General features: G+C 48.6%; 2 protein-coding genes across 7 annotated transcripts in view; both read left to right on the top strand.

Moving 5' to 3' along the window:
• MBP (myelin basic protein) overlaps positions 1 to 21671 on the top strand; it is a 155431-nt gene that overhangs the window by 103976 nt on the left and 29784 nt on the right. For 3 of the 6 annotated variants that reach the window (XR_004428433.1, XM_033176225.1, XM_033176215.1), the window contains exons 4-5: positions 13524 to 13960; positions 20770 to 20847. Coding sequence is in view for 4 of the 6 variants with exons in the window: in XM_033176225.1 (XP_033032116.1) it covers positions 13524 to 13960; positions 20770 to 20847 (515 nt within the window). In the remaining 2 variants the exon portion in view is untranslated. The remainder of the gene's footprint in view (positions 1 to 13523; positions 13961 to 20769; positions 20848 to 21671) is intronic. The other 3 variants (XR_004428434.1, XM_033176248.1, XM_033176234.1) reach the window with 1 other exon arrangement.
• LOC117062570 lies at positions 9638 to 12429 on the top strand. The gene is made up of 2 exons (XM_033176266.1): positions 9638 to 11328; positions 11400 to 12429. The coding sequence occupies exons 1-2, from the start codon at positions 11064 to 11066 to the stop codon at positions 11735 to 11737; spliced, it is 603 nt and encodes a 200-aa protein (XP_033032157.1). The 5' UTR covers positions 9638 to 11063; the 3' UTR covers positions 11738 to 12429.

Raw genomic sequence — 21671 nt, 5'->3', positions numbered from 1 at the left:
GTAGGTACAAGTCACTGTGAAATTCACCAGAGGCTGCACAGCATAACCGAACCTGCATGAATACTGGGCTATTTAAGAATCTCTTATCTCTACACCAACCGTGTTAGGGACACTGGGCATAGGGACTCTCGCCGCATTGAAGGAGGAAGACACTTGAGCTCCGTGTGTGCAGCCTCACAGGGGTGACTGGCCAATGCATGGCCGTGCCTCAGTGACCCCGTCCCCACCCTCCTGAGGCTCCCCTAGCACACGGCTGCCTCTCCTGTGGCCCCTTCCCTGCCGTGGGAGGCTCCAGGGGTGAGCTATGTGGAGCAAATAAAAACTATATGTTCTGGGCACACAAAGGAGGCATTGGTGTGAGCTGGGTGGGTTGATGAGCCTCGTTTGTGGGAAAGTTTTCAAGAAATCTCTGCGGGTAGCCTGGCAGGCGGCCACATGCCTCTCATAGATGCAGAATTTCTGCCATAGCAAATCCACGGGCCACACCATGGCCCTTTTTGTTTCCTTTGCCCTCCCTGGTGGCCCCGAGCACAGCATGCTGTGACACAAGTATTCCACAAACAAGGAGGGTCCTCTTCGGCCCTGGCCCACACTTCCAAATTCCACGACTCTCTGCAGGGCTCAGCCTCCTTGAGAGGGGCCGGGAGAGTGGAGGCCCTGGGTACCCCCGGCGCCTTCTCCAGTGGGATAAGGGGCCAAAGCTTAAAGCTCAGTCCTGCATCTTTAGCCCCAAGCTCTCCTCACCTCCACCCCCAGAAAACACACATGTTGCCATTGCCATCGCTCAAAGTTTCTGTCCGACTCTTCATGGGCAGGAAGCAGACCATCTATCTGCTGGACAGGAGCTGGAGCCGAGAGCTCAACACAAGCGCTGGTTCCCACTGGGCACAGCCTGTAAGCCTCTCCCCATCCATGCGAGAGGTCACCTGCGGCCCACTCTGCAGCCAGCGTACAGCCTGTCCAAGGTGGCCAAATGGAGAGGCACTGACCAGGAACCCGTCAGAGCCAACAGAGCTGCACGGTCAATGCCCCCGTCATGCCAAGAGGCTGCTGGTCTGCACATAGGCCCTGGTGCATTGTTTGTTTTGCAGCTTAGCATGTAAAACGCAAAAAGATGTTCTTCTATCAGGTATGTCAGCACACCCAGCGTTAAGGACATTTAGGAGCTCACTTACGGAACAGTACCGTGGAAACTGTCCAGATGCTGAATTACCGGCTTCAAAACATCCACAAAAATGAGAACCCGACCGGCTTCAGGTCTGAACAAACGGGATACTCCCTGCTTCCTTTTTCTTAGCTTTCTTTACGTGTTCCTGAAATCTGCGCTTGTGGGGGAATTGGAGGTGTCTGCAGGCGAGGGCAGAGGCTCTGAGCAGAGGCTGGCAGGGCAGGCGGTGGCCGGCAGGGAGTATGAGAGGATGGGCAGGAGGGCCGGCGTGCTCACAGCCTCGGGGGTCTGTCTGGCGTCTGCCAAATTGCTTTAGGTAAAAAGCCAATTGTAACAAGTCCAAAACATCTTCCCACCATTAGAAGCAAATTGAGAATTGAAATTTAGAAAGGCCACTAGAGGAAAGTTGTATTATCTTATTTCAGTTTAGTGTGGAGTTTTTATATGGTTTTTCCTGGGCTAGAGGAAAAAATATCACCTTCTTTTGATTTTCTGAAAATAGAACTTTTTTTTTTTTTTTTTTTGCAATGGCTGAAGAACTGGATAACTTTTCTTTATTTCTCTAAAACAGTGTCTATATAGCTTTAGAGTTTCTTGACCATAAAGAATGGTGTTGTGACTTCAGAATCCCCTCTTCCACAGATACCAGGTTGCCCCTCTGAAGGGCTTGAACTTGAACTTGGGTGTGCAGACTCCTATTTTGCTGTGACGACTGGTCCCCATAAGAGAAGGTCTGAAATAGGGTCAGTTACAGGAATCTAGATCGCACAGTGGCCCCGGTAGCCTCAGTCACCTTGAAGATACCGTCTGATAAAAGGGTATGGGAGAAATGTATATGTTTAAAAAGTGTGACTTTAAAAACACCAAATCACAAACCAAATAATTAAACATTTTTCCATTGTGTGAATTCCACAATAATAGTTTCCTTGACCTGTTCCATGCTGCTGTTTTCAGTTAGCAGCTACGGATTAATTTGAACAATGGTGGAAAATGACACATTTTGGTGTATTTGGATATATAGATTTATTTTTGGAAAATACTTCCTAAAGCGAGTGTGGGCTAGAAAACCAGATTACAAATCACTGTCAGAGAAAATTGTACCGCGTACCGGAACCGCAGGGCTGTCCTGCTGCAGTGAATTCTGCCATTGTGCATTTAAGACAGAAGGACCCAAAGCGGCCCATCCCTTCCCGTCCCTGTGTGGAGGCCTCGTCAGCCCTCAAAAGTGGCTTCCCTGTTCAGAGCTCCTTCCACGCGGAGTCCCTGTGTGAATAGTACCATGGGCTCTTGGGTCTCCTTCCAGTACTTTCTGCCTCGGATACTGTATGGCCTTATAGCTAGATTGCCAATAATGGAAAATAAAGGAAGAAGCAGTAATATTTCCAGGAGCCATTCCCAGCCTCCTAACCATTGCCTGAGCCTCTGGGGACTCTCCTTTCCAGTTGCTTGTATTTTAATGTTATGGATCCCCAACATTTCCTTAGGCAATCGTGTGGACTCTAGGCCCTAAAAAGATCATCTGGAAGTGCATTTTGGTGGCCTGGGAGGGGGGCCCTATGAGACCCCTAAGACTGTGTCTGGGTTCCCCGTGGGGGTCAGACCTACAAGAAGGATATCTGTGGACCGTAAGCTGGAAACCTGGATTTTTGAGCCAGGAAAATTCCTAGTCCCTGGACTAAATTTCCTTGTGGTAGAGGACAGATCTGTCAAATCAGGTCAGTGGTGACGTGTGTGTGTGTGTGTGTGTGTGTGTGTGTGTGTGTGGTCATTTTATGAGATCTTAAAACACTCAAAACTAACCAAAAGTGTACTCTAGGCTTTAAACCTAACTAGATATGCTACCAAAAAAATATTGCTTTTAAAGCCAAGGTAAAAATGTGGAGAACAGGTGAGTCTATTATTATATTGATCTCTGAAATAAATCAGGGATGGGCACAGTGGCTCATTCCTATAATCTCAGCACTTTGGGAGGCCAAGGCAGAAGGATTGCTTGAGACCTGCAGTTTGAGACGAGTCTGGGAAACATACAGCAAGACCCCATCTCTACAAAAAGTTTAAAAAATTAGTGGGGGCAGTGGCTCATGCCATCTACTTGGGAAGCCAAGGCAGGAGGATGGCTTGAGGCTGGAAGTTTGAGACAAGCCTGAGCAACATAGCAAGACCTTGTCTTTACAAAAGGAAAAATTAAAAATTGGCTGGGATGGTCGCATGTACCTGTAGTCCCAGCTCCTTGGGAGGCTGAGGTGGGAGGATCACCTAAGTCCAGAAAGTTGAGGCTGCAGTCAGGTATTATCAAGCCACTGCACTCCAGCAGGGGCAACAAAGCAAGACCCCATCTCTAAATAAATAAATAAATAAATAAATTTTTTCTGTCAAAATATCTAGTGGACATCATGTTGAAAATATACAGAAAAGTGGTTACCAAAAGCCCCTCCATGGGGACGTTTTTAGTGGTCTGCAGCAAAATGAGAGTTGTGAACTCTGTGTGTATGTAAGGGGCTTGTGGGGTCTGGAATGTGTGCAGAGGGCAGGGAGCTGCATCTGAATGTCATATCTGTCGGAGACCTGGGGCTCCCTAACACTTTCCCTGGCCCTGCCCCTGCCCAGCGGGACGCCCGCTGGGCTGGACGTTGCAGCCTCTGCTCGGTGGGCCTCGGCAGGCGTGTGCGGGCAGGCGTGTGCTGGCAGGCGTGTGTGGGCAGATACAAGGTCTTTGCAGCAGATCGAAAAGCGACCCTACAATGTCACTTTTATGAAGCTAAGTGTATTCCACAGCCTTTCCTCCTGAGGAGAGGCTCTTCCCATTCTATGGATTCCAAAATTCTTTCTTTTGTGAAATTATATTCCCAGGACATGGTCATTGTCTGCTTTTTTAAAAATGTCTTAGCTGGCAAAATAAAAACTTGGAAGTTTTGAGGTGGCAATACAAAGGCCCATCATTTTCATCCCTAACTTTTCCTATTTTACTGGCCCACGAAGTCTGGGAATCCCCATTTAGATGGGAACGACGCAAATACATAAAATAAGCCCACGGTGGTGGCTTACGGCAGGCAAAGCCTCGGCTGTGTGTCTTGGAGCTTACTGTTGAGAAGCCCTCCAGTTACCTGAGGGGTGGTGATTTTCATCGCCTTCTGTCTCATTTAGATCTGCTTGGCCATGAATATGACATTTTATTAAGCTTCCCTAGTGAAATTATATTTGGATGATCCCTTAGGTCTCATGTTTTGAGATCTCTGATAATAGGGGACAACATTAAATTGATTGTAGTGAAAAGAAGGACAGTATCATCGCATCCACAGAAGTCCACCGTGTTGCAGTTACATTGAGTAGCGTGGTTGCCTTCGCGGAGAAGGTGATTTCCGAGTTACGTTGTATTCTGGGTTTATTCGTTATGTTTTACTATGGCATGCTCTGGATTACTAACTAAATGCATTCCTGTTGGCCTGAAAACCCCTGGCTTTCGAACAAAGTTGCAAATTCAGAAGGTCTCACCAGCGAGCCTCTCCTTGCGGCTGACAGCCGCCCTCCGGGGGTCAAGCCAGGGTGAAAAGCACTGAGTTCAGGCACAGACAGCAGCCCGCAGGCACCGTTCCTGAAACGAGGCAGCAGGGCCCCCTGACCAGAGCATTGGAAGCGCAAAGATTCATGCAGGGTGGTCGAGACCAAACTCGACACAGGAAAAGCAAGAGGCTCAGCCTCATCCCAGGCTCCGCAGTTCAGCAGGTTCCATCGCACAGGCTGGGAGCTCAGCGAGCCAGATGATAACTGCACTCACGGTGCCGCAGGGCATTGGGAGAAGGGCGGCTTTTCTGAGAGGGAGTCACCCGCTGTCCCGGGCTCCTCTGCCTGTGCCAGAAAGGCAGCAGCGGAGCCCCAGCCTCCGCCTCCTGGTTTACTCGGTGTGGGGTGTGCCTGGGAGCCCGGATGCTTGTCTCTCACACGTGCTGGTTTTGATGGAAGTTACTTGTGCAATGTGATTTCCACAGATGCAGGGGAATAGAGCACGAGAAATATGCTCTAGGTTAAAAAAACAGTATTTCAATAGAGGACAGTGTCCACTCTGTCATCACCATTCTATTGGAGACAGTCAGGTATGGATATCTGATTCCTGCCATGTTCTGATTAGAGCAAGATGAGAGTGGGAGTTTCCTAAACCAGCCTGGAGCTGTTGCACGCTGAGCTTCATACTGTTGCGGGGTGATACTTGGACAGACTGTCAGATGGGTGTTGAATGTCCTGGAGTCTGGGACTCGGCTTCTGTTCATGTTGAACAGTCATTAACGTATCGACGCCCAGGTGGCCTTGGTGCACCGAGACCGCAGAGTGCACCCGAGGTCCCTGTGGCTGCAGACGGGGGCCCTGGCTCAGCTCTTGGCTCGGCACAGATCAGAAAGCCTCTGGGTGTCTCCTGGTCAGCCCTCCGTGAGGCGACTGCTAGTCACAGATGTGTCAGCCATCGATTATCTGCAGTTCAATTTTACCCTGACAGGAAAAGCCTGGCTGCAGTGAAAGCCACTTTGGGCTGGAGAAGGGCTGGTGTCAGACAGCCAGAGGTGGGGGATCGCCTGCGTTTCTAGAACATATGGAGGGAGTTTAGGCAGGAGTGAACGGCAGCTCCTCCATCAATCCCAGCTTAACTTTGCTGAGCCTCAGTTTCTGGTGTGAATAAATGGGCTACTAAAACCACCCGCCTCTGAGAGTTACGAGAATGCATACATGCATCTCCCAAAACGCCTGCAGTCTGCTCTGGAGCGCCCTCTCTGCCACTCTTTGCAGGTGCTGCGGGTGGAAAGCAGCATTTGTGGGAGGGTGGCATGGGGAGAACATGTCACCCAGGTCACAGTGTGCTGCTGCGGAAAAGCGTCTGGGGATATTTAAGATAAGAATAGAAATGAATGCTCCCATCTCATGAACACAGAAATGGAGGAACAGCTGGGCTTAGTGACTGGCTGGAGCACATTGGCTGTTCAGTGGAGGGACTCAGGTCGGCCTCCAAGGTCCTTCCCTGTGGTTCTGCACAGACCTCCAGCCCTGGCCTCAGCCCCACCCTGGTGACTGCCGGCCGGGCGCTGCCACGTCGCCGGGTCTCCGCCACCCACATGCTTTGGTTTGCTCCAAGAAAGTTGCAGAGCACGTGGGCCTGGGGCTTGTCGAGGGCGGTCCCACTCGGCCATCCATGTTTCATCCAAGCAATACATCCAAAAGCATAAATTAGGGTTTGGACTTTAGGAAAGGATAGAGCTGAAAAGTTTAATTCTTTATTCCGGAACTTCAGAGCCATGCTAAATGGTTTTATTTACCATATTAGAAAACTCTCTGCAGAACCAGAAAGAGTGAAATTTTCCTACTGAAATTAATTTCTAAACAGAATTCTTTAGACCATGGGCGTCCCATCTTTTGGCTTCTCTGAGCCACATTAGAAGAAGAAGAATTGTCTTGGGTTACACATAAAATACACTAATAATAGTTGATGAGCTAAAAAGAAAAAAAAGTCACAAAATAACTCATAATGCTTTAAGAAAGTTTATGAATTTGTGTTGGGCTGCGTTCAAAGGCATCGGGGCTGCGTGTAGCCTGTGGGCCACAGGTTGGACCAGCTTGCTTGAGACCATGGGTATAGAGGCTGACTTAAAAACAAGTGTATAAAAAACAGCTTAACAGCTATCATGCCAATATCTAAGTTTTTCTAGCAAAGAAGAGTGGGGGAATTGGTGTCTTTCCTTTTGGAGTATACTCCAGAAAATATCAGCATCTTTTATTAGCAAACATTCAATGCTTGTTGGACATCTATGGAGGCCCTGCACCATCCCAGATATGTTAGAGAAGAGAGCCTGGTCCCTGGCCCTTGGAGAGGAGGTCACATGACTGGAGAGAACAAAGCAAATATGAGGCGATTAGAAGAGAACTAAGGAGTGACTCTGTGGTGCTGGAGGGTAAGACGCACTCGGAGAAGGGTGTCTGGGCCTCTGAGGGCCAGCCTCCCCAGGGTGGGGACCTGGAGGCAGAGGCAGCAGCATGGCCATTTTTGAGACCACAGAGGTCAAGGGCCTGCAGCAATGCACATGGCGCCGCGGAGGAGAACAAGGGAACCCACAGGCAGACAGAGGAGTGTGTCCTTGGAGCTCAAGAATGAGGAGTCCATGCAGGCACATGAGTTAGGGGCCTTGTGTTGCAAAGCCCTTTACGGATGGTTCCAGTGGTTGTGCAGGCAGTGGAACCATGAAGGGAGCCTGGAGAGGAGGGAATTAGCCACGATGTTGCAGTGGGAGCCCCAGTAGAAAGCGGCAGCAAGCCAAGGAAAGGGGGGTTGTGGTCACATAAGAAATAGTCCAAAGAAAGGAGTGGCAGGACCTGGCAACACTTGTGTGCTGGGGACGAGGCGCTGGAAGCAGCCAGTCACACTGTCAGAATGAGGCCACGTGGTCTTTCATTAACATCACCTGAGTGGAGGATGAGCTTCCTCAGGTCGTGACGCCTGAGTTTCTTTAGATAGTAAACGCTATCCCCCAAATATCACAGCTGCGTCCTGCTGCGCATTTTTGTGCCTCAGAAACCACTCGGAGATACGTGATACCCCTGCTGTTGCTCACATATGGTCAGTGATTTGAATATCACCGCTTTCTAAAGGCCAGCATTGTTCTAGCAATAAGATCAAGGTGTGGTGTTGAAGTTTAAGCAAGTTTTCCTGCAATTGCAGAACTTGATTAATACGACAGAAAATATTATAAGTACGTATTTTGGAAAATGTAAATCTACATGTTTCACTAATTGTGTAATAAATGCTCTCTTCTGTAAATACCCAAACTTAAAAGTCTGCATTGGGATTTTGTGTCACTGAAGGCAGCATTAACGGACTAAACTGCACTTGCTCCTACCAAAAATGCCGCACATCCGTAGATTTAGACTTCTTCGCATACTTCTTATGTGTTGGGAGAAGCTACTTTGGGGACAAAAATGCCCTTCTCTGTGCCTCACAAATAACCGCATTCAGGGACACAAAGCCCAACTGTTGTAAAAATATTAGTATTCAGATGTTCTTGTGTTTTGTTAATGCGTTTAATTATGTACAATATAGCTATTGTTTTCCTTTCACATTTGCATTAATTTATATTAGCTAGAGAATATAAAGCACAGCTATAAAATCAGACGAATTATTTCTGTTGTTCTTGCAACCTATAAATAAGCATTGCATCCCTGCAAAACTACAGCTTTGTACTGACCACGATATTCTTCATGTTGCTTTTTCAAACACTACAATGCAACGATGTATTTAATAATATGTTATAAAACTTAGTGTTCTTACATTGTTGAATTTCACCAGTGGTCCTGGAAGAACGGTGCCACCAAAGTCTGCCGCCCCACCTGGTCCTTCCTTTTCCGCACTTGTCCTGGAGCAGGTGACCTATTTTTCAGGCATAGGGCTCAGCCAGCACAGACACACTGGCAGCTGTATGCACTCCCTTGAGTGCACGGACAAGACCACCGCGACCCTGGGTTCCAACTGCTGGCCTTACACTTTGTTGTTAGCAAAACATCTATAATGTATGTGAGAGCAGGTTAACCTGCCTTGGAACCAGGTCTTATGTGGACTGCATGATACATCTCGTTTACAGGGCAGTTTCTTGACCCAGGCGATTTTTATTTTAAAAAATCAGAAGCACTGGAATCTTTTTTCCGATGAGTGAGAGTTGTAAGTGTGCAAACTTCCACGAATATAAGTAGCAGAAGGAAAGCAGCCCTGCCTCACTCTTCCCGTGCCACCACCCCCCAGAACTGGTGCCCTCCCCTCCTCGCACCCCCCAGGTGAGACCGCAGTGCTGAAGGCGCCTGTGTCACGGTGCGTTCTCAGACAGATTCAAAAAAGGCCGCCCACTGCAGTTAGGCAGAGACCCTGGGATATACACTGAGAAATAAAGAAAGGAGCCACATTGGAGTCCAAGTGCTCACGATGGCTTAAAAGTAGAGGCTGGGCACAGTGGCTCATACCTGTCATCCATCATTTTGGGAGGCCGAGGCGGGCGGATCACAAGGTCAGGAGTTTGAGACCAGCCCCCCCACCCCCCCGTCTCTACTAAAAATACAAAAAATTAGCTGGGCATAGTGGCGGGCACCTGTAATCCCAGCTACTTGGGAGGCTGAGGCAGGAAAATGGCTTGAACCCAGGAGGTGGAGGTTGCAGTGAGCTGAGATTGTGCTATCCCACTCCAGCCTGGGCGACAGAGTGAGACTCCATAAAAAAAAAAAAAAGTGGCCAGGTGCGGTGGCTCACGCCTGTAATCCCAGCACTTTGGGAGGCCAAGACGGGCAGATCACGAGATCAGGAGATCGAGACCATCCTGGCGAACACGGTGAAACCCCGTCTCTACTGAAAATACAAAAAAAAATTTAGCTGGGCGTGGTGGCGGGCGCCTGTAGTCCCAGCTTCTAGGGAGGCTGAGGCAGGAGAATGGCGTTAACCTGGGAGGCAGCGGAGCTTGCAGTGAGCGGAGATCGCGCCACTGCACTCCAGCCTGGGCGACAGAGCGAGACTCCGTCTAAAAAAAAAAAAAAAAAAAAAAAAAAGATAGAAGGTGCATCTTCACAGGTACTGTTTTATCTACAGTATCGCCCAAGGTCAGCCACCCGGGAGGCTAGCAGGCTGTCATCTGGCTTAGTCAATAGTGCTATTAATGCAAGAGGCAATTGCATTTTTATTTAAAGTTTCTACAAGAATTGCTGAACCTGGGTTCCAATTCTGTTGGTACTCTGCCTGTCTGCGTGTGTGTGCATGTGTGTATGTGTACACACTGGTGCGTGTGCAAAGGAGCGGGGGGTCACCTAAACTTACCGAGTACGCACTTAACTCAGGTGGGAAATGCGTCTGCCCCACTTTTCCCTGAGAGCTGCTGCTGAGAGAGGAGGCGTCTTCCATCCCAGAGGCCGCTCTGATGGCTTCATCCGCAGAGCTGCCGATACCGACGCTGTACGGAGTGGAGGGTGGAGGACGCGTTCTCAGGGGACAGCACTCTTCCAGATATTTAGTTTAACAACCTAACATCTCCCAAGTTGAGTGTCTTCTCAATCCACGTGAAGAAATGCCCTCAAAGTATTTTTAGTGTGAACCAAACCACATGAGAAACATCTTTTCCTCACCAATGTGTTTATGACTTTCCCACCTCTTAGTAATTGTGCAGAAAAGAGTCCACACCGGAGGGCTGGGACCGTCCACTCTCAGGCAGGCCTGTGGCGAGCTAGGTCCTGGGGTGTGGTCTGGGAAGGCAGGTTTCCAGAGTGCTCCCACCCACCATGCCCTAACCAGGAGGGCGGTTTGCTGTGCCTGAACAGCTGTGAGCACCACATGGTCTGTGTGAAACGGCCTCTTTCCTCTGGAGCCTGGAATCTTGGTGGCACCAAGCGAGGCAGCCTATGAGACCAGCCCCTAGTAAAGCCCTGGGGAAGGGTCTCTAACAAGCCTCCCTAACAGACAGCATTTCATGCGTGGGGTCACGGCACGTGAGCATTTCACACGGGTCACGGCATGTGCTTGGAGATTCAGCCTCCCATGTGACTCTTTGAGGAGGGGTTCCTGGACTTCACCATGCACCTCTCATTGCAATGAGTCATAGCAGTGACAGGATCATATCCTAAGTCCCGGGAGCTCTCCTAGCAAGTCAGGGAAACTGGAGGGGTCACGGGGACCCCAGGGCAGTTATTAAAAGAAGTTCTTTGTGGAAACCGACCTAGAAGATCTGTCCACTGCTCACTCTTGGTCACTTGGCAGGCATGCATTCTCAGCTGTTCACTGGTTCCCTGTCTACACCTTCCCCAACCAGGCCACCTGCAGCCACTCTCCCCACTCCCCCACCCCAGGACAGAGACCCTTCTTTCCTTAGTGTCCCAGCCAGACTCCCAGTCCATGTCCCTCTCCCGACTGCTCAGGATGGAAGCCAAGATGCCCCCAGCATCTGGGTCCTACCATCTCAGTCGTATCCCTCCACAGAGGCTGTCCACCAGAATCTTCCCTCCCCAGGCCCTGCTGCTTCCCAGACCAAGCCCTGTCTTCTTACCACATAGCCGCCTGCTCTGCCCTTTCCACCGTCTGTTCACAGTCATCAAGGCTGTGACACCCCTGCTGCTGCGCGGAGATGGTCAGTTCTCTGCACAGCCCTCCTGCCCCACAGGTTACTGCCTGGCCCAGGACATTCTCAGCCGGGCTGTCCTCCCGGACCCACACAGGCCTCCTGCCCCGCAGGTTACTGCCTGGCCCAGGACGTTCTCAGCCCGGCTGTCCTCCCGGACCCACACAGGCCTCCTGCACCCCAGGTTACTGCCTGGCCCAGGACGTTCTCAGCCCGGCTGTCCTCCCAGATCCAGGACCAGCATGACCACTCTCCTGCTGCTTCTGCCACCTGTAAGCCGATTCCTCACAGGTTTCCAGGGGCCCTGCCTTCCCCTCTGCCAGAAGCATCCTCCCCAACTTCCCCAAGTCCTCGCAGGGCCCAGACTCTCATCGTGTCCAGATGTCACTTCCACAAGGACCTTCTGCTGACCCAAGCCCTCTCTGCTTTCCTGTTCTCTTGCCTGATGTGAAGTTGCACATTGCATGAGTCTCCCGGGGCTGCCAAGACAAATTACCACATGCTGGGAGCTTAGCTGTGATCATTGTGAAGGCCGGCAATCTCAAGCTGAGATGTCTGCAGAGCCCTGCTTCCCCCGAAGGCTCTGCAGGAGAATTTGCTCCATGTCTCTTACTCCTGGTGGTGCCAGAAGTGCTTGGTGTTCTGCGGCTTGTAGATGGACCCCACCAGGCTCTGCCTCCGTCTTCACACCTCTTCCCTGGGCATCTGTGCCTGTGTCCAAACTGCTCTCTTCTGACAAGGACACCAGTGATTGGAGTAGGGCCCACCCCACTGCAGAATGACCTCATCTTCACTTGATTCCATCTGCAAATATCCTATTTCCAAATAAGGTCACATTCACAGGTACAGAGGTTAGGATGTGGATGTATCATTTGGAGGGATACTATTCAATCCATAACATACATTTTCACCTGCTTTCCCCACTAGAATGTAGGTTTCACGAGGACAAGAACCACATATTGTTCATCACTGTAACTCAGACATCTAGAACAGTACATTACACCTATTTGGTACTCACAAATAATGGATGGATGGATGCATGGGTGAACAGATAGGTAAATGGATGGATGCATGAGTGGATGGATGGATGGATGGATGGATGGATGAGTGGATGAGTGGATGGATAGGTGGATGGATGAGTGAATGGGGGATAGATGGATAGATGGATAAATGGACTGATATGTGGATGGGATGGATGGATGGATCGATGGATGCATGCATGAGTGGATAGATGGATGGGTGGGTGGATGGATGAGTGGATGGATGAATGGATGGATGAGTGGATGGGGGATGGATGGATGGGTGTGTACGGATGGATGAATAGATGGATGGATGGGTAAATGAACTGATATGTGGGTGGATGGATGGATGAATGGATGGATGGATGGATGAATGGACAGATAGATGTATCGATGACTGGTATTACAGGAATATGTGAGTGAATCCTGTTTTCTGTAGATAAGTAATAGAGTTTGGAGAGGAAACTAAGTAAATGATATTCATTTAAACCTAACACTATAATTGAAAGTAAAGTGGATTTATTGTCATTTGTGTCAGAAATGCTGTGTTTTTTGGAGAAAGCTATGAGATGCTGGTATACAACATGAAATTTCTCAGTCCCACTTCAGATTTCTAATTGTTTCTGCTTCCAGAGGAGAAGCCAAGTCAAAATGTCCTGAATAAGCAGTTCTCTATTGCGAGAGGCCTCTTGTGGAATCTGGGATTGAAAAAAATTATAAATGCCCCACTTCTTTCATGCATGAATTGCAAAATGTGGCAATTTTTGCTTCTACCAAGAAAACTAAAAACACCTTTTGTGAAATAAATGATCCTTACATATTTAACTTATGCACCAGTGGCCTTTTAAACAGTCCGTGTCCCATGAAGGTGCCTGCACATCTGGGCTCTCCAGGAGCAGCCATGGCAGCACCCAGGAAGAAACGCTGACGTGGCTGCTCTGCGTGCTCCTACGACTTCATCGGGAAGCCTTGGTGCATTTTACCCAGGGTGCCAAATCTCGAGTAACCGAGGAATTCCCAGGACCTTCTGAAACCCAGAGCTGCAATAAGGCTGCTCCATCCAGGTTAGCTCCGTCCTAGGCCAAGGGCTTTATGAGGACTGCACATATTCTGTGGGTTTTATAGGAGACAGCTAGGTCAAGACCCCTCAAAGAAAGCTGCTTTGTCCGGCGCTCAGCTTTGCACAGGCCCGTATTCATCTCTCATTGTTGTTTGCAGGAGAGGCAGATGCGAACCAGAACAATGGGACCTCCTCTCAGGACACAGCGGTGACTGACTCCAAGCACACAGCGGACCCAAAGAATGCCTGGCAGGATGCCCACCCAGCTGACCCAGGGAGCCGCCCCCACTTGATCCGCCTCTTTTCCCGAGATGCCCCGGGGAGGGAGGACAACACCTTCAAAGACAGGCCCTCTGAGTCCGACGAGCTCCAGACCATCCGAGAAGACAGTGCAGCCACCTCCGAGAGCCTGGATGTGATGGCGTCACAGAAGAGACCCTCCCAGAGGCACGGATCCAAGTACCTGGCCACAGCAAGTACCATGGACCATGCCAGGCATGGCTTCCTCCCAAGGCACAGAGACACGGGCATCCTTGACTCCATTGGGCGCTTCTTTGGCGGTGACAGGGGTGTGCCCAAGCGGGGCTCTGGCAAGGTGAGCTCTGAGGAGTAGAGGAGCTTTAGTTTAAATGGAAAAGCAAAGGAGAAATCAGTAGGTGAACTAAGCCGTTAGAGGAAGAACTGGCATATAGCCTCTTGCTGTCTAAGGTCTCGTTCCATGCTGGAGAATGCATATGAGCCCAAGAGTGTGGGCCTGAGTGGCTGCTTAGGACATTTTCATTTAACTCACCCCCTCTCTTCCTCACAAGGGATGGCGGCCGGGGTGTGGCTCAGAAATGTGAGGACATGCTGAATTCTGGATGTCTAAGGGTGCCTGGACATGGGCATTGCGGAAAGAGAGCCACATTCTCGGGGTGTCTGGTGGTGTGCGTGTGCGGACTTGATGACTGATGTGCCTCTGCGGCCCACACGCTGGGGTTCAGCCCTGGGTTATGGTCATTTTTCCCAGGAGTCAGTGCTGCTGGCTTCATGTTGCAGCAATCATAAGACTGAGGAAGACTTTTGAACAAATTCCTCAGTTTAAATCTGCCTTGAGCAGACTTTCTCTGTGGTGTGAGAAGTGGAAGGGGTGGAGGGATAAATGAGTGTCTATGAATCAAAGCTTTATTATCTTGTGATTCCATTAATTTGCATACAGAGTCTTAGAGGTTTCTTTATTTAAAAGCAAATGTTCTGTGGATAAAAATGTATTACAAGGAGAAGAAAAAAAAAAAAACACAAAAAACTCTGCTGTGGCGTCCAGTGTCTAGGAGTGGCTTCTGCAGTTGATTGTCAGTGGCGAACGTGTGGCTGCTGGTTCATCAAAGCACTGGTCCCTGAGTGCCATTCGGATCGCAAATGCAGCATTTCACATGATGTTTAGAGTGTTTAGTGGTTGTGTAATTTTGCAGAGAGAGAAGTTTTTCCCAAAAAAGCCCCTAGTTTATTGGGTGTTCTCTCACAACCTGTAAGATGCAGCTGTTTTTCTGCCTGTGTGCAAGGCTGATTCTGGAATTCTAGAAGGCCTTGTGGGAGTGTAAAAAGCTTTTGAATAACGTGTGGAACACAGCTCCTCATTCTGATAACACACAATCATAAAAACCATAGGGCAACTTGGAGTTAAGGAGTTTCTAAAATTTGCTTTAGTCTCCAACTGAAATTCTTTATTGATCATGAAATTGTTGAAGATAAATGAATGTCAGTTTTACCTTTCCTGTGAGCATGAAAGCACATGGAAGTTTCAGGCAACTGTTAACTTCTCTACCATCTGCTCTGCATGGAGATTTCAGGTCGTGACACTTGCCATGACTTATTTGTAAATGACATTTGGTATATCTTAGATACTCATGGAATTGATATTCTGGCTAGTTCTTTCAGAGTACTTGTAGACATTTTCTTTTCCTTTGTGCCAGTCCTCCCTCATCCTGAAATGTTGGTTTTCCAACCTATTTCTAATGCTAATCTCAACTGGAAGCACTTTTGCAAGCCCAGCTATCAAACCACACCAGATAGGTATGGTTCGGGTTGCCCAGTGAAATGTGCTGTTATGCTAAGCACCCCTCACACATACAGCATCGCCGGTTTTGAAAGCTTGAACTATTCTGCTTACTTCAAGGTACAGAAAAAAAAAAAAAGTACTTAAACTGTACAGAAAAGATGAAATCGCTGGATAGTATGTATTGTAAAACAAGCTTCATGTCAGTGATAATGGTTTAAGTTGAAATAAAATGGTGAAAGCATTGATATCAATCATTGTGACTTGATCTCCAAAGGATATTGAAACACATAGATGTTTTTCTTCCTTTATGGTGAGATTACAGCCTTTATTGTCTTAAATCTCTTATACTCTTCAATATTTTCAAAGAAAACATTCTAGTCTCAGAAATAGTCCATCTCTTTGCAGAACAGGGCTGCTGACCCAGAAAAATCAAAACACTTTCAAAAATTTAAAAAATAAAAATAATTTTCACATAATTGCTTTAGGAATTTTGAAATGTCAATTCTTTTCACTATTGAGTGTTGAATATAGAAGATTTTTTAATGAATAGGCTTGCCCTTTGATGCCAAAGGCAAAAAAATAATAATAATAACATTTGCACATGTGATCATACAGCAACCTGTGAGGTGTCCCGGTGGAAAGCACGCAGTGGGGATGTGTATTTGTTCCACTCAACTATTTTATCACAAAGTGTCGTAAACACGGGAGATGAAAGTTTAACTCTCTCTACACCCAGCTACAAACCCACAGTGGCCCTAAAAATCTGGGGTATTCATTGGTGTGGGCTGCCATGGAAGAATTTTTGGTTTTGTTTTTATTTTTATTTGTTGCTCTGTTTACAAATCAGGAGAGCCCCCGTTTTTATATGCTAGGAAGGTCCTTGCAATAGACCGAAGAGGTGTGAAAACGGGAGAGGTGGAAGGCCCGAGCCCTGTCTCTCAGGACCACGGCAGCCTGCCCCACACACAGTTCTTCCGCTTCCCATCCAGAACAAGGTTTCCTGGCAGATTCGTGCGAGACTCTGAACGGAGCTCCCCGTGACCCTATAAAAGGGGCTGTTTGTCCCCCTCCCACCCTCCTGTGCTCTTCCTCCCTCCCCTTGAGGGCACGTGGCTGCTGGTACCACATGTTGGAGCGGCCGCCCCTGAGCCCGGGAATGCCCTAACACACCCACGCTGGTGCTGCTGGGAGCTGACATTCAAGAAAAGTGCATTAAAAATTCCTTGAGGAGGCATATTCTTTTGAGAGCCATAAATGAAAAGTGCATTCACAGAGAACGTGCTCCTTTGTTGTGAGAGGAAAGAAAGGACTGTTGTTGCCTTTAAGGAACAGGTTTCCCAGTTCCCCAGAATGTCAGGGTCACATGAGGAATGGGTGGGCGCTTAGGGTCAAGACTGGTGTGTGCTGGGCCCGGCAGCTTCTCTCCAAGTGACCTCCCCAGCATCCCTCCTGTGCCAGTGCTCATATCTGAGGCCACTTGAGTGTCACGAGGCAGAGCCTGGAAACATTCGCTTTGGAAACTGTTCCTTCCTTTTTATGTGGAGGAAGTAAGGTTTCACAAAACGCCTAAGCTGGACATGGTGATGTGCCACGGGACGGTTCCCAAAACAGAAAGCAGCCAGGACATCCCAGCCCCCCACTTCTCCGTGCTGTGTACTTTCAGGGAGTTTTTTGAAAGCTGGCTTCTGACTGATGATTTCGTCTTATTTTTCTGTTTTACATTAAAACCTTCATTTATCAACCTGCTCTTCTCAGCATTCTTCTATTCAGCATTCAGTATGACTTCCAGGCCTCTAATTCTGACTGTGTAGGAGAAGAACTGTTTGTCATCCAGTGCTGTGGGGTATAGTCAGCCCTGTACATTAATCAGAATGTTCTGCTGCCTGATTTTTTTTCCACTGCGTTTTAATTTCATTAAACATGTTTTAGTTCTACAGTAACCTAATTCCTCATTGTTAACATGAGATCCTAATTCTGTAGCTGTGTTCTGTAATCCCACAAGGCGTGTACCATTTGGAGACACATGAAGGATACAGTAGACAGCACGGAGGGCAGAAACTCACAGGGCTGTCCTCCCTCCCTAGAGCACAATGTGCACCCAGAACCAAATTCAATCTCATTCATCATGAGCCTGCGTGGCAGCTGATCCGGCCACCCAGTGCCTCCATTGGATAAGAGATTTGGCCAGAGATTCTTCTAGAGAAAATCCAAAAATGGAGGGTGCATTTGTTTCTGCCCCCAAATACCTTTTGAGATTTCTTATAGGCATTCCTTTCAAAGTCTCATTACCCTGATCAGTTATTAATCGGAGGCTACCCTGGCCCAGTCGCCAGCTGCTCACTGTGTCCTTCTGTGGTCTCAGGAGCTGTAGTTGTGGCTGTTGTATGAATAGACGATAGTTAATTAGACGGGATATGTCTGTACTGGCAGTGATGTGGCAACGTCCTCTGTATAAGTGATACATTTGTAAATCATGGTCATGTATCTGATGGTAATTGCCTGTGGTGGTTGTATCATGATTTTATTTTATTATGAGATTTTTGCTTTATATATTTCTCTGCCTTTTTATGCATTCATTAAACAGTTTAACAGACCAAGGACAGTGTACTAATTGCATGTGAACTTTTTTAAGTTGTCATGTTTGGTTTGCCCTCCTTACATCAGTGTGCTGCGTTGCTGGCATTTCTGTGGCCTGGTGACACAGCTGGCAGGTAAGTCTGGGCACCCGAGCTCCTGTGCGGGAAGGTCGCAGTTGCTCGCTCGTCTGCTTTTACTACCCAAAGACACTGGACTCTCTTCTCCCCTGACAGTTCGGTGTGCTGGTCTTTCTGTGATGACTATTCTGATTCTGCCTGAAGTTTCTTCTGTTTCTCTCAAAGCATCCTCCTGCGAATGTTAGGGCAGGGTGGATGTTGAGCAGACCCCACTGGCCGGTGCTGTCACGGACACAGTCCACTCCGCCAGAACTTCCTGAATGAACGTGCACACGGGTGCCAGTACCCACAGAGCCCCCCGGGAGCTCACACACAAGGGGGGTCATGGGAACCTCAAGACACTGAAATGAGGGGATGGTGCTGGCTCTGAAGGATGATAATGTGTATGAGATGAAGGTGAAACTTGGGGTCCTTGAGAAATTAGAAACAAGAGTAAAGATAAGTGATTGGCTTGGATGTGGTCCCGCCTTTCATGTCCATCAGACCCTCATCTTAACCCAACTCCTCTCTTTAAACTCATTTGCATTTTAAAGCATTCATTTCTCTTATCGTTGATTTTCCTTTGATAAAATGTCTGGACATTTGATAACAGGCAATTCTGATCGGTGAATTAGGAGCTTGGCTTGACATCTGAGGGAACAGATCATCCTTAGAAAAAAAACACACAGTAGCACTCGTGAAAATCACTTAAATATTGATTCAGATTTGAGAACTGTGGACATTTCCTATCAAACCCTGATTCAATGTTTTTGTAAAGTTTTTTCCTTCATGTCTATCAGCACATTCTTAATGCTCTGAAATCATCCTACTTCATAAAAAGGTAGTAAAAAAAGGAGAAACAGCTAAAGAACACTGAATTCTTTTGAGGGAGCCCTGTAAAAGCAGACTTAGCACACACAATTTCTCCTAAGAGGTTATTCTTGCCTTTCATCTTCTCTGGCCCTTGCATTTGTCCTCCCTCTTCCTGGCGCTGGGAGTGGCAGGCAGCTGGGGCTACAGGTTGCATTTCCTGAAAACCATCAGTGGGACGCCTTATACCTACCTCAGTCACCTGCCTTCCCCATGGGTAGAAGGGGAGTCAGTAGAGGGGCTTCATACCAGCCCACCAGAGCCACAAGAACATGTCTCACAGTGATGATCCGCTTCGTGAAGAAGAGCCATTGTAGGAGATGGAGGGAAAAGCAATAGAAAGTTCTTTGCGTGTTGGCCCTGTGCAGAGCGTGCATTTGCTCATGCGCGTGGACGCCAGCTGATGGGAGTCACTGCTTACGGGGATAGCTAAGTCTCATCAACACAGCAACTCCCACAGGCTTGTCCACAGAGACATCCTCTAAAGTAAATACTCAGTTTACTTACTCTTTAATATCATAAATTAAAGTCACCAGAAATTCCTGCTAATATAGAAATAGCCTCTCTCATGCAGGGAGAATCCATTATGAGACATACAGCTAAGCACACACTCACCACAGATTTGCCTCTGAAAAGCCCAGTGTGTTCACTTACCATAATACTTCTAGAATGTGCTCACATTCTTCAGTGTCGGAACTACTGTATTCTCACGCATACTCAGCTGCTAACCTGGTTAAAAGAATCCATTTCATCTGCAGCCAATAATACATCTCCTGAAACCTATGACACTGATTTCATCCCTTGACCACTACAAGTCTCTCTCCTCTTTCTCTTCTTTTCTCTGTCTTCATTTTGCTGTAGCGGATAATCAAATAGACACTTCTTGCAGGGCACTTACCTTGGTCCTATAATAGTCTTTCAGCTGCGGCCCTCAGAGTTCATTGATATAGCAGATACTCTCGTGTAACTGACAAAGAGAATACATTAAGTTAGAAGCAAATGCTACTTAGGAAGATCTGTAACTGCAGAGCTCAGGTGAGTGCACAGCTCCTGCTCCCGCCAAGGAAGATTAACTTCCTACTTGTGTTAATTTCCTAACCTTCACCAGTAAGAATGCCAGCAAGAAAATCAACTTTAAGCAATTGGCTCAAGTGACTTTGCACACTTGCTCCTTATGCAGAGCATAAGGAAAATTATTTCCTAATGCTCTGCAGAAAATCTGAAAAGGTCCGTCTTCGGTTCACTGAACCGTCATAGAGCAGGAACAGTTTCAACTTGTAAATCCAACGCAGAAGCTAACACACTTGCTCTAAAAATACAACTCTACAAGGAAAGTGGAATGTAAAATTTATCCATTCCACGGTAGACGTCAAAAAACCCTTTTAGTGCACTTTGCTCCGGCCTGGGAAATGCCTTCCGCCCCGGAGCCTAGAAATCTTTCACAGCTGGTGCCTGCTGCCATATTGAGAACACTTGGTCCCATTGTTTGATACAGGGCCTCAGAACAGACTTTGGAGGAGAGAATTCTTCCCTGAACTTTCCTTTTGCTATTTCCTGAGTCCTCCGGGGCGCATGCCTGCCCTCTGACCTCCCATCACCTCTTGCTGGTCCGTCCATCATCTATCATCTGCACACGCCTTCTTCGCTCACTGTCGTCCTGCATCCTCCACCCCCTCCCTGCTCACTCCTCTTCACTCTGGGTTCTTGCCAAGCCAGCTCTAGAGGAGATTTGCTGGAGGACTTTGGGGCACTGCCGGCGGCGCCCACCCGGACTCACGCAGCCCACTCTGTGTCCCCCGGCAGGTACCCTGGCTAAAGCCGGGCCGGAGCCCTCTGCCCTCTCATGCCCGCAGCCAGCCTGGGCTGTGCAACATGTACAAGGTAAGATGCCGGCGGGTCCCCACCCATCGGGGCCAGGGGTGACCTGCCCTTGCCTGAGCACTCAGCCACTGTCCCTCGGGGCAGGCAGTGTCACTGCCAGGGGTCCACCCCCAGCCTCCAGGGCATCTGTGAGGCCGTCATAGCGAAGAGGCAGGCCTGCCCCGCGAGAAAGCAGTTGCAGGAAAAGACATGGAGGACCTGCCTTTGAATCCTTGGAGGGACTCCTCTGCAAAGGGCAAGGCTGTCAGCTCAGGATGATGGGCAGCCTTGGTGACAGGGTCTGCCTCACTTTGCCGAGACCTGAAGCGTGTGGAGGGGCCTGGGAGTGGCTCTGGTATTGAGGGCTGGCCTGGACCATGGCCGCATGCAAATCTGTGCCTGAATGTGCTTTGAAAACTAGTGCCTAGCGGACATTTAGCATACACTATAAACACAGGTTGAATTGAGCTCTAAACGATGAGTGTCCTTGGGACGTCTGGTCCCTCTGGGCTCTATCCTCCCCTGAGCCCAGCTGAGCTCTGTATAGGAAGTGGGCTATCACTGTGGCCTGTCCTCATCTCCTTGTGTGGCTGCCACGGCTTCTCAAAGCACATAGGTGCCGGGAGTAATGACAAAAAGGGCAGCCAGGAGGAGAAGGGGACGGGGACAAGCCCAGAGCGGGCACTGACGTCACCACGAGCAGGGCTGCTGTTTGCACACTAGGAGTGGTCACCACAAATCTGCGTCCACCGGGCCCCCTTCCAGATCCAAGCCACCACCGTCTGCACCTGGGCACCTAGCTTTTTAAGTGTGGGAATAGGCAAAAGATTGGAAACATGTGCTCA

Source organism: Trachypithecus francoisi, unplaced genomic scaffold (assembly GCF_009764315.1).
Source record: "Trachypithecus francoisi isolate TF-2019V2 unplaced genomic scaffold, Tfra_2.0 Contig01474, whole genome shotgun sequence".
NCBI classification, from domain to species: Eukaryota; Metazoa; Chordata; class Mammalia; order Primates; family Cercopithecidae; genus Trachypithecus; species Trachypithecus francoisi.
Note: the sequence above shows the minus strand (reverse complement) of the source record. Positions and strands in the feature narration are given on the sequence as shown.

What these genes read in the sequence shown, in the direction of transcription:
- LOC117062570 (XM_033176266.1), top strand. Translation starts at nt 11,064, where the DNA reads ATGTCCCTCTCCCGACTGCTCAGGATGGAAGCCAAGATGCCCCCAGCA. An exon ending in ACAGCCCTCCTGCCCCACAG is followed by an intron (nt 11,329 to 11,399) that starts GTTACTGCCTGG and finishes CCTGCCCCGCAG; the next exon opens with GTTACTGCCTGGCCCAGGAC.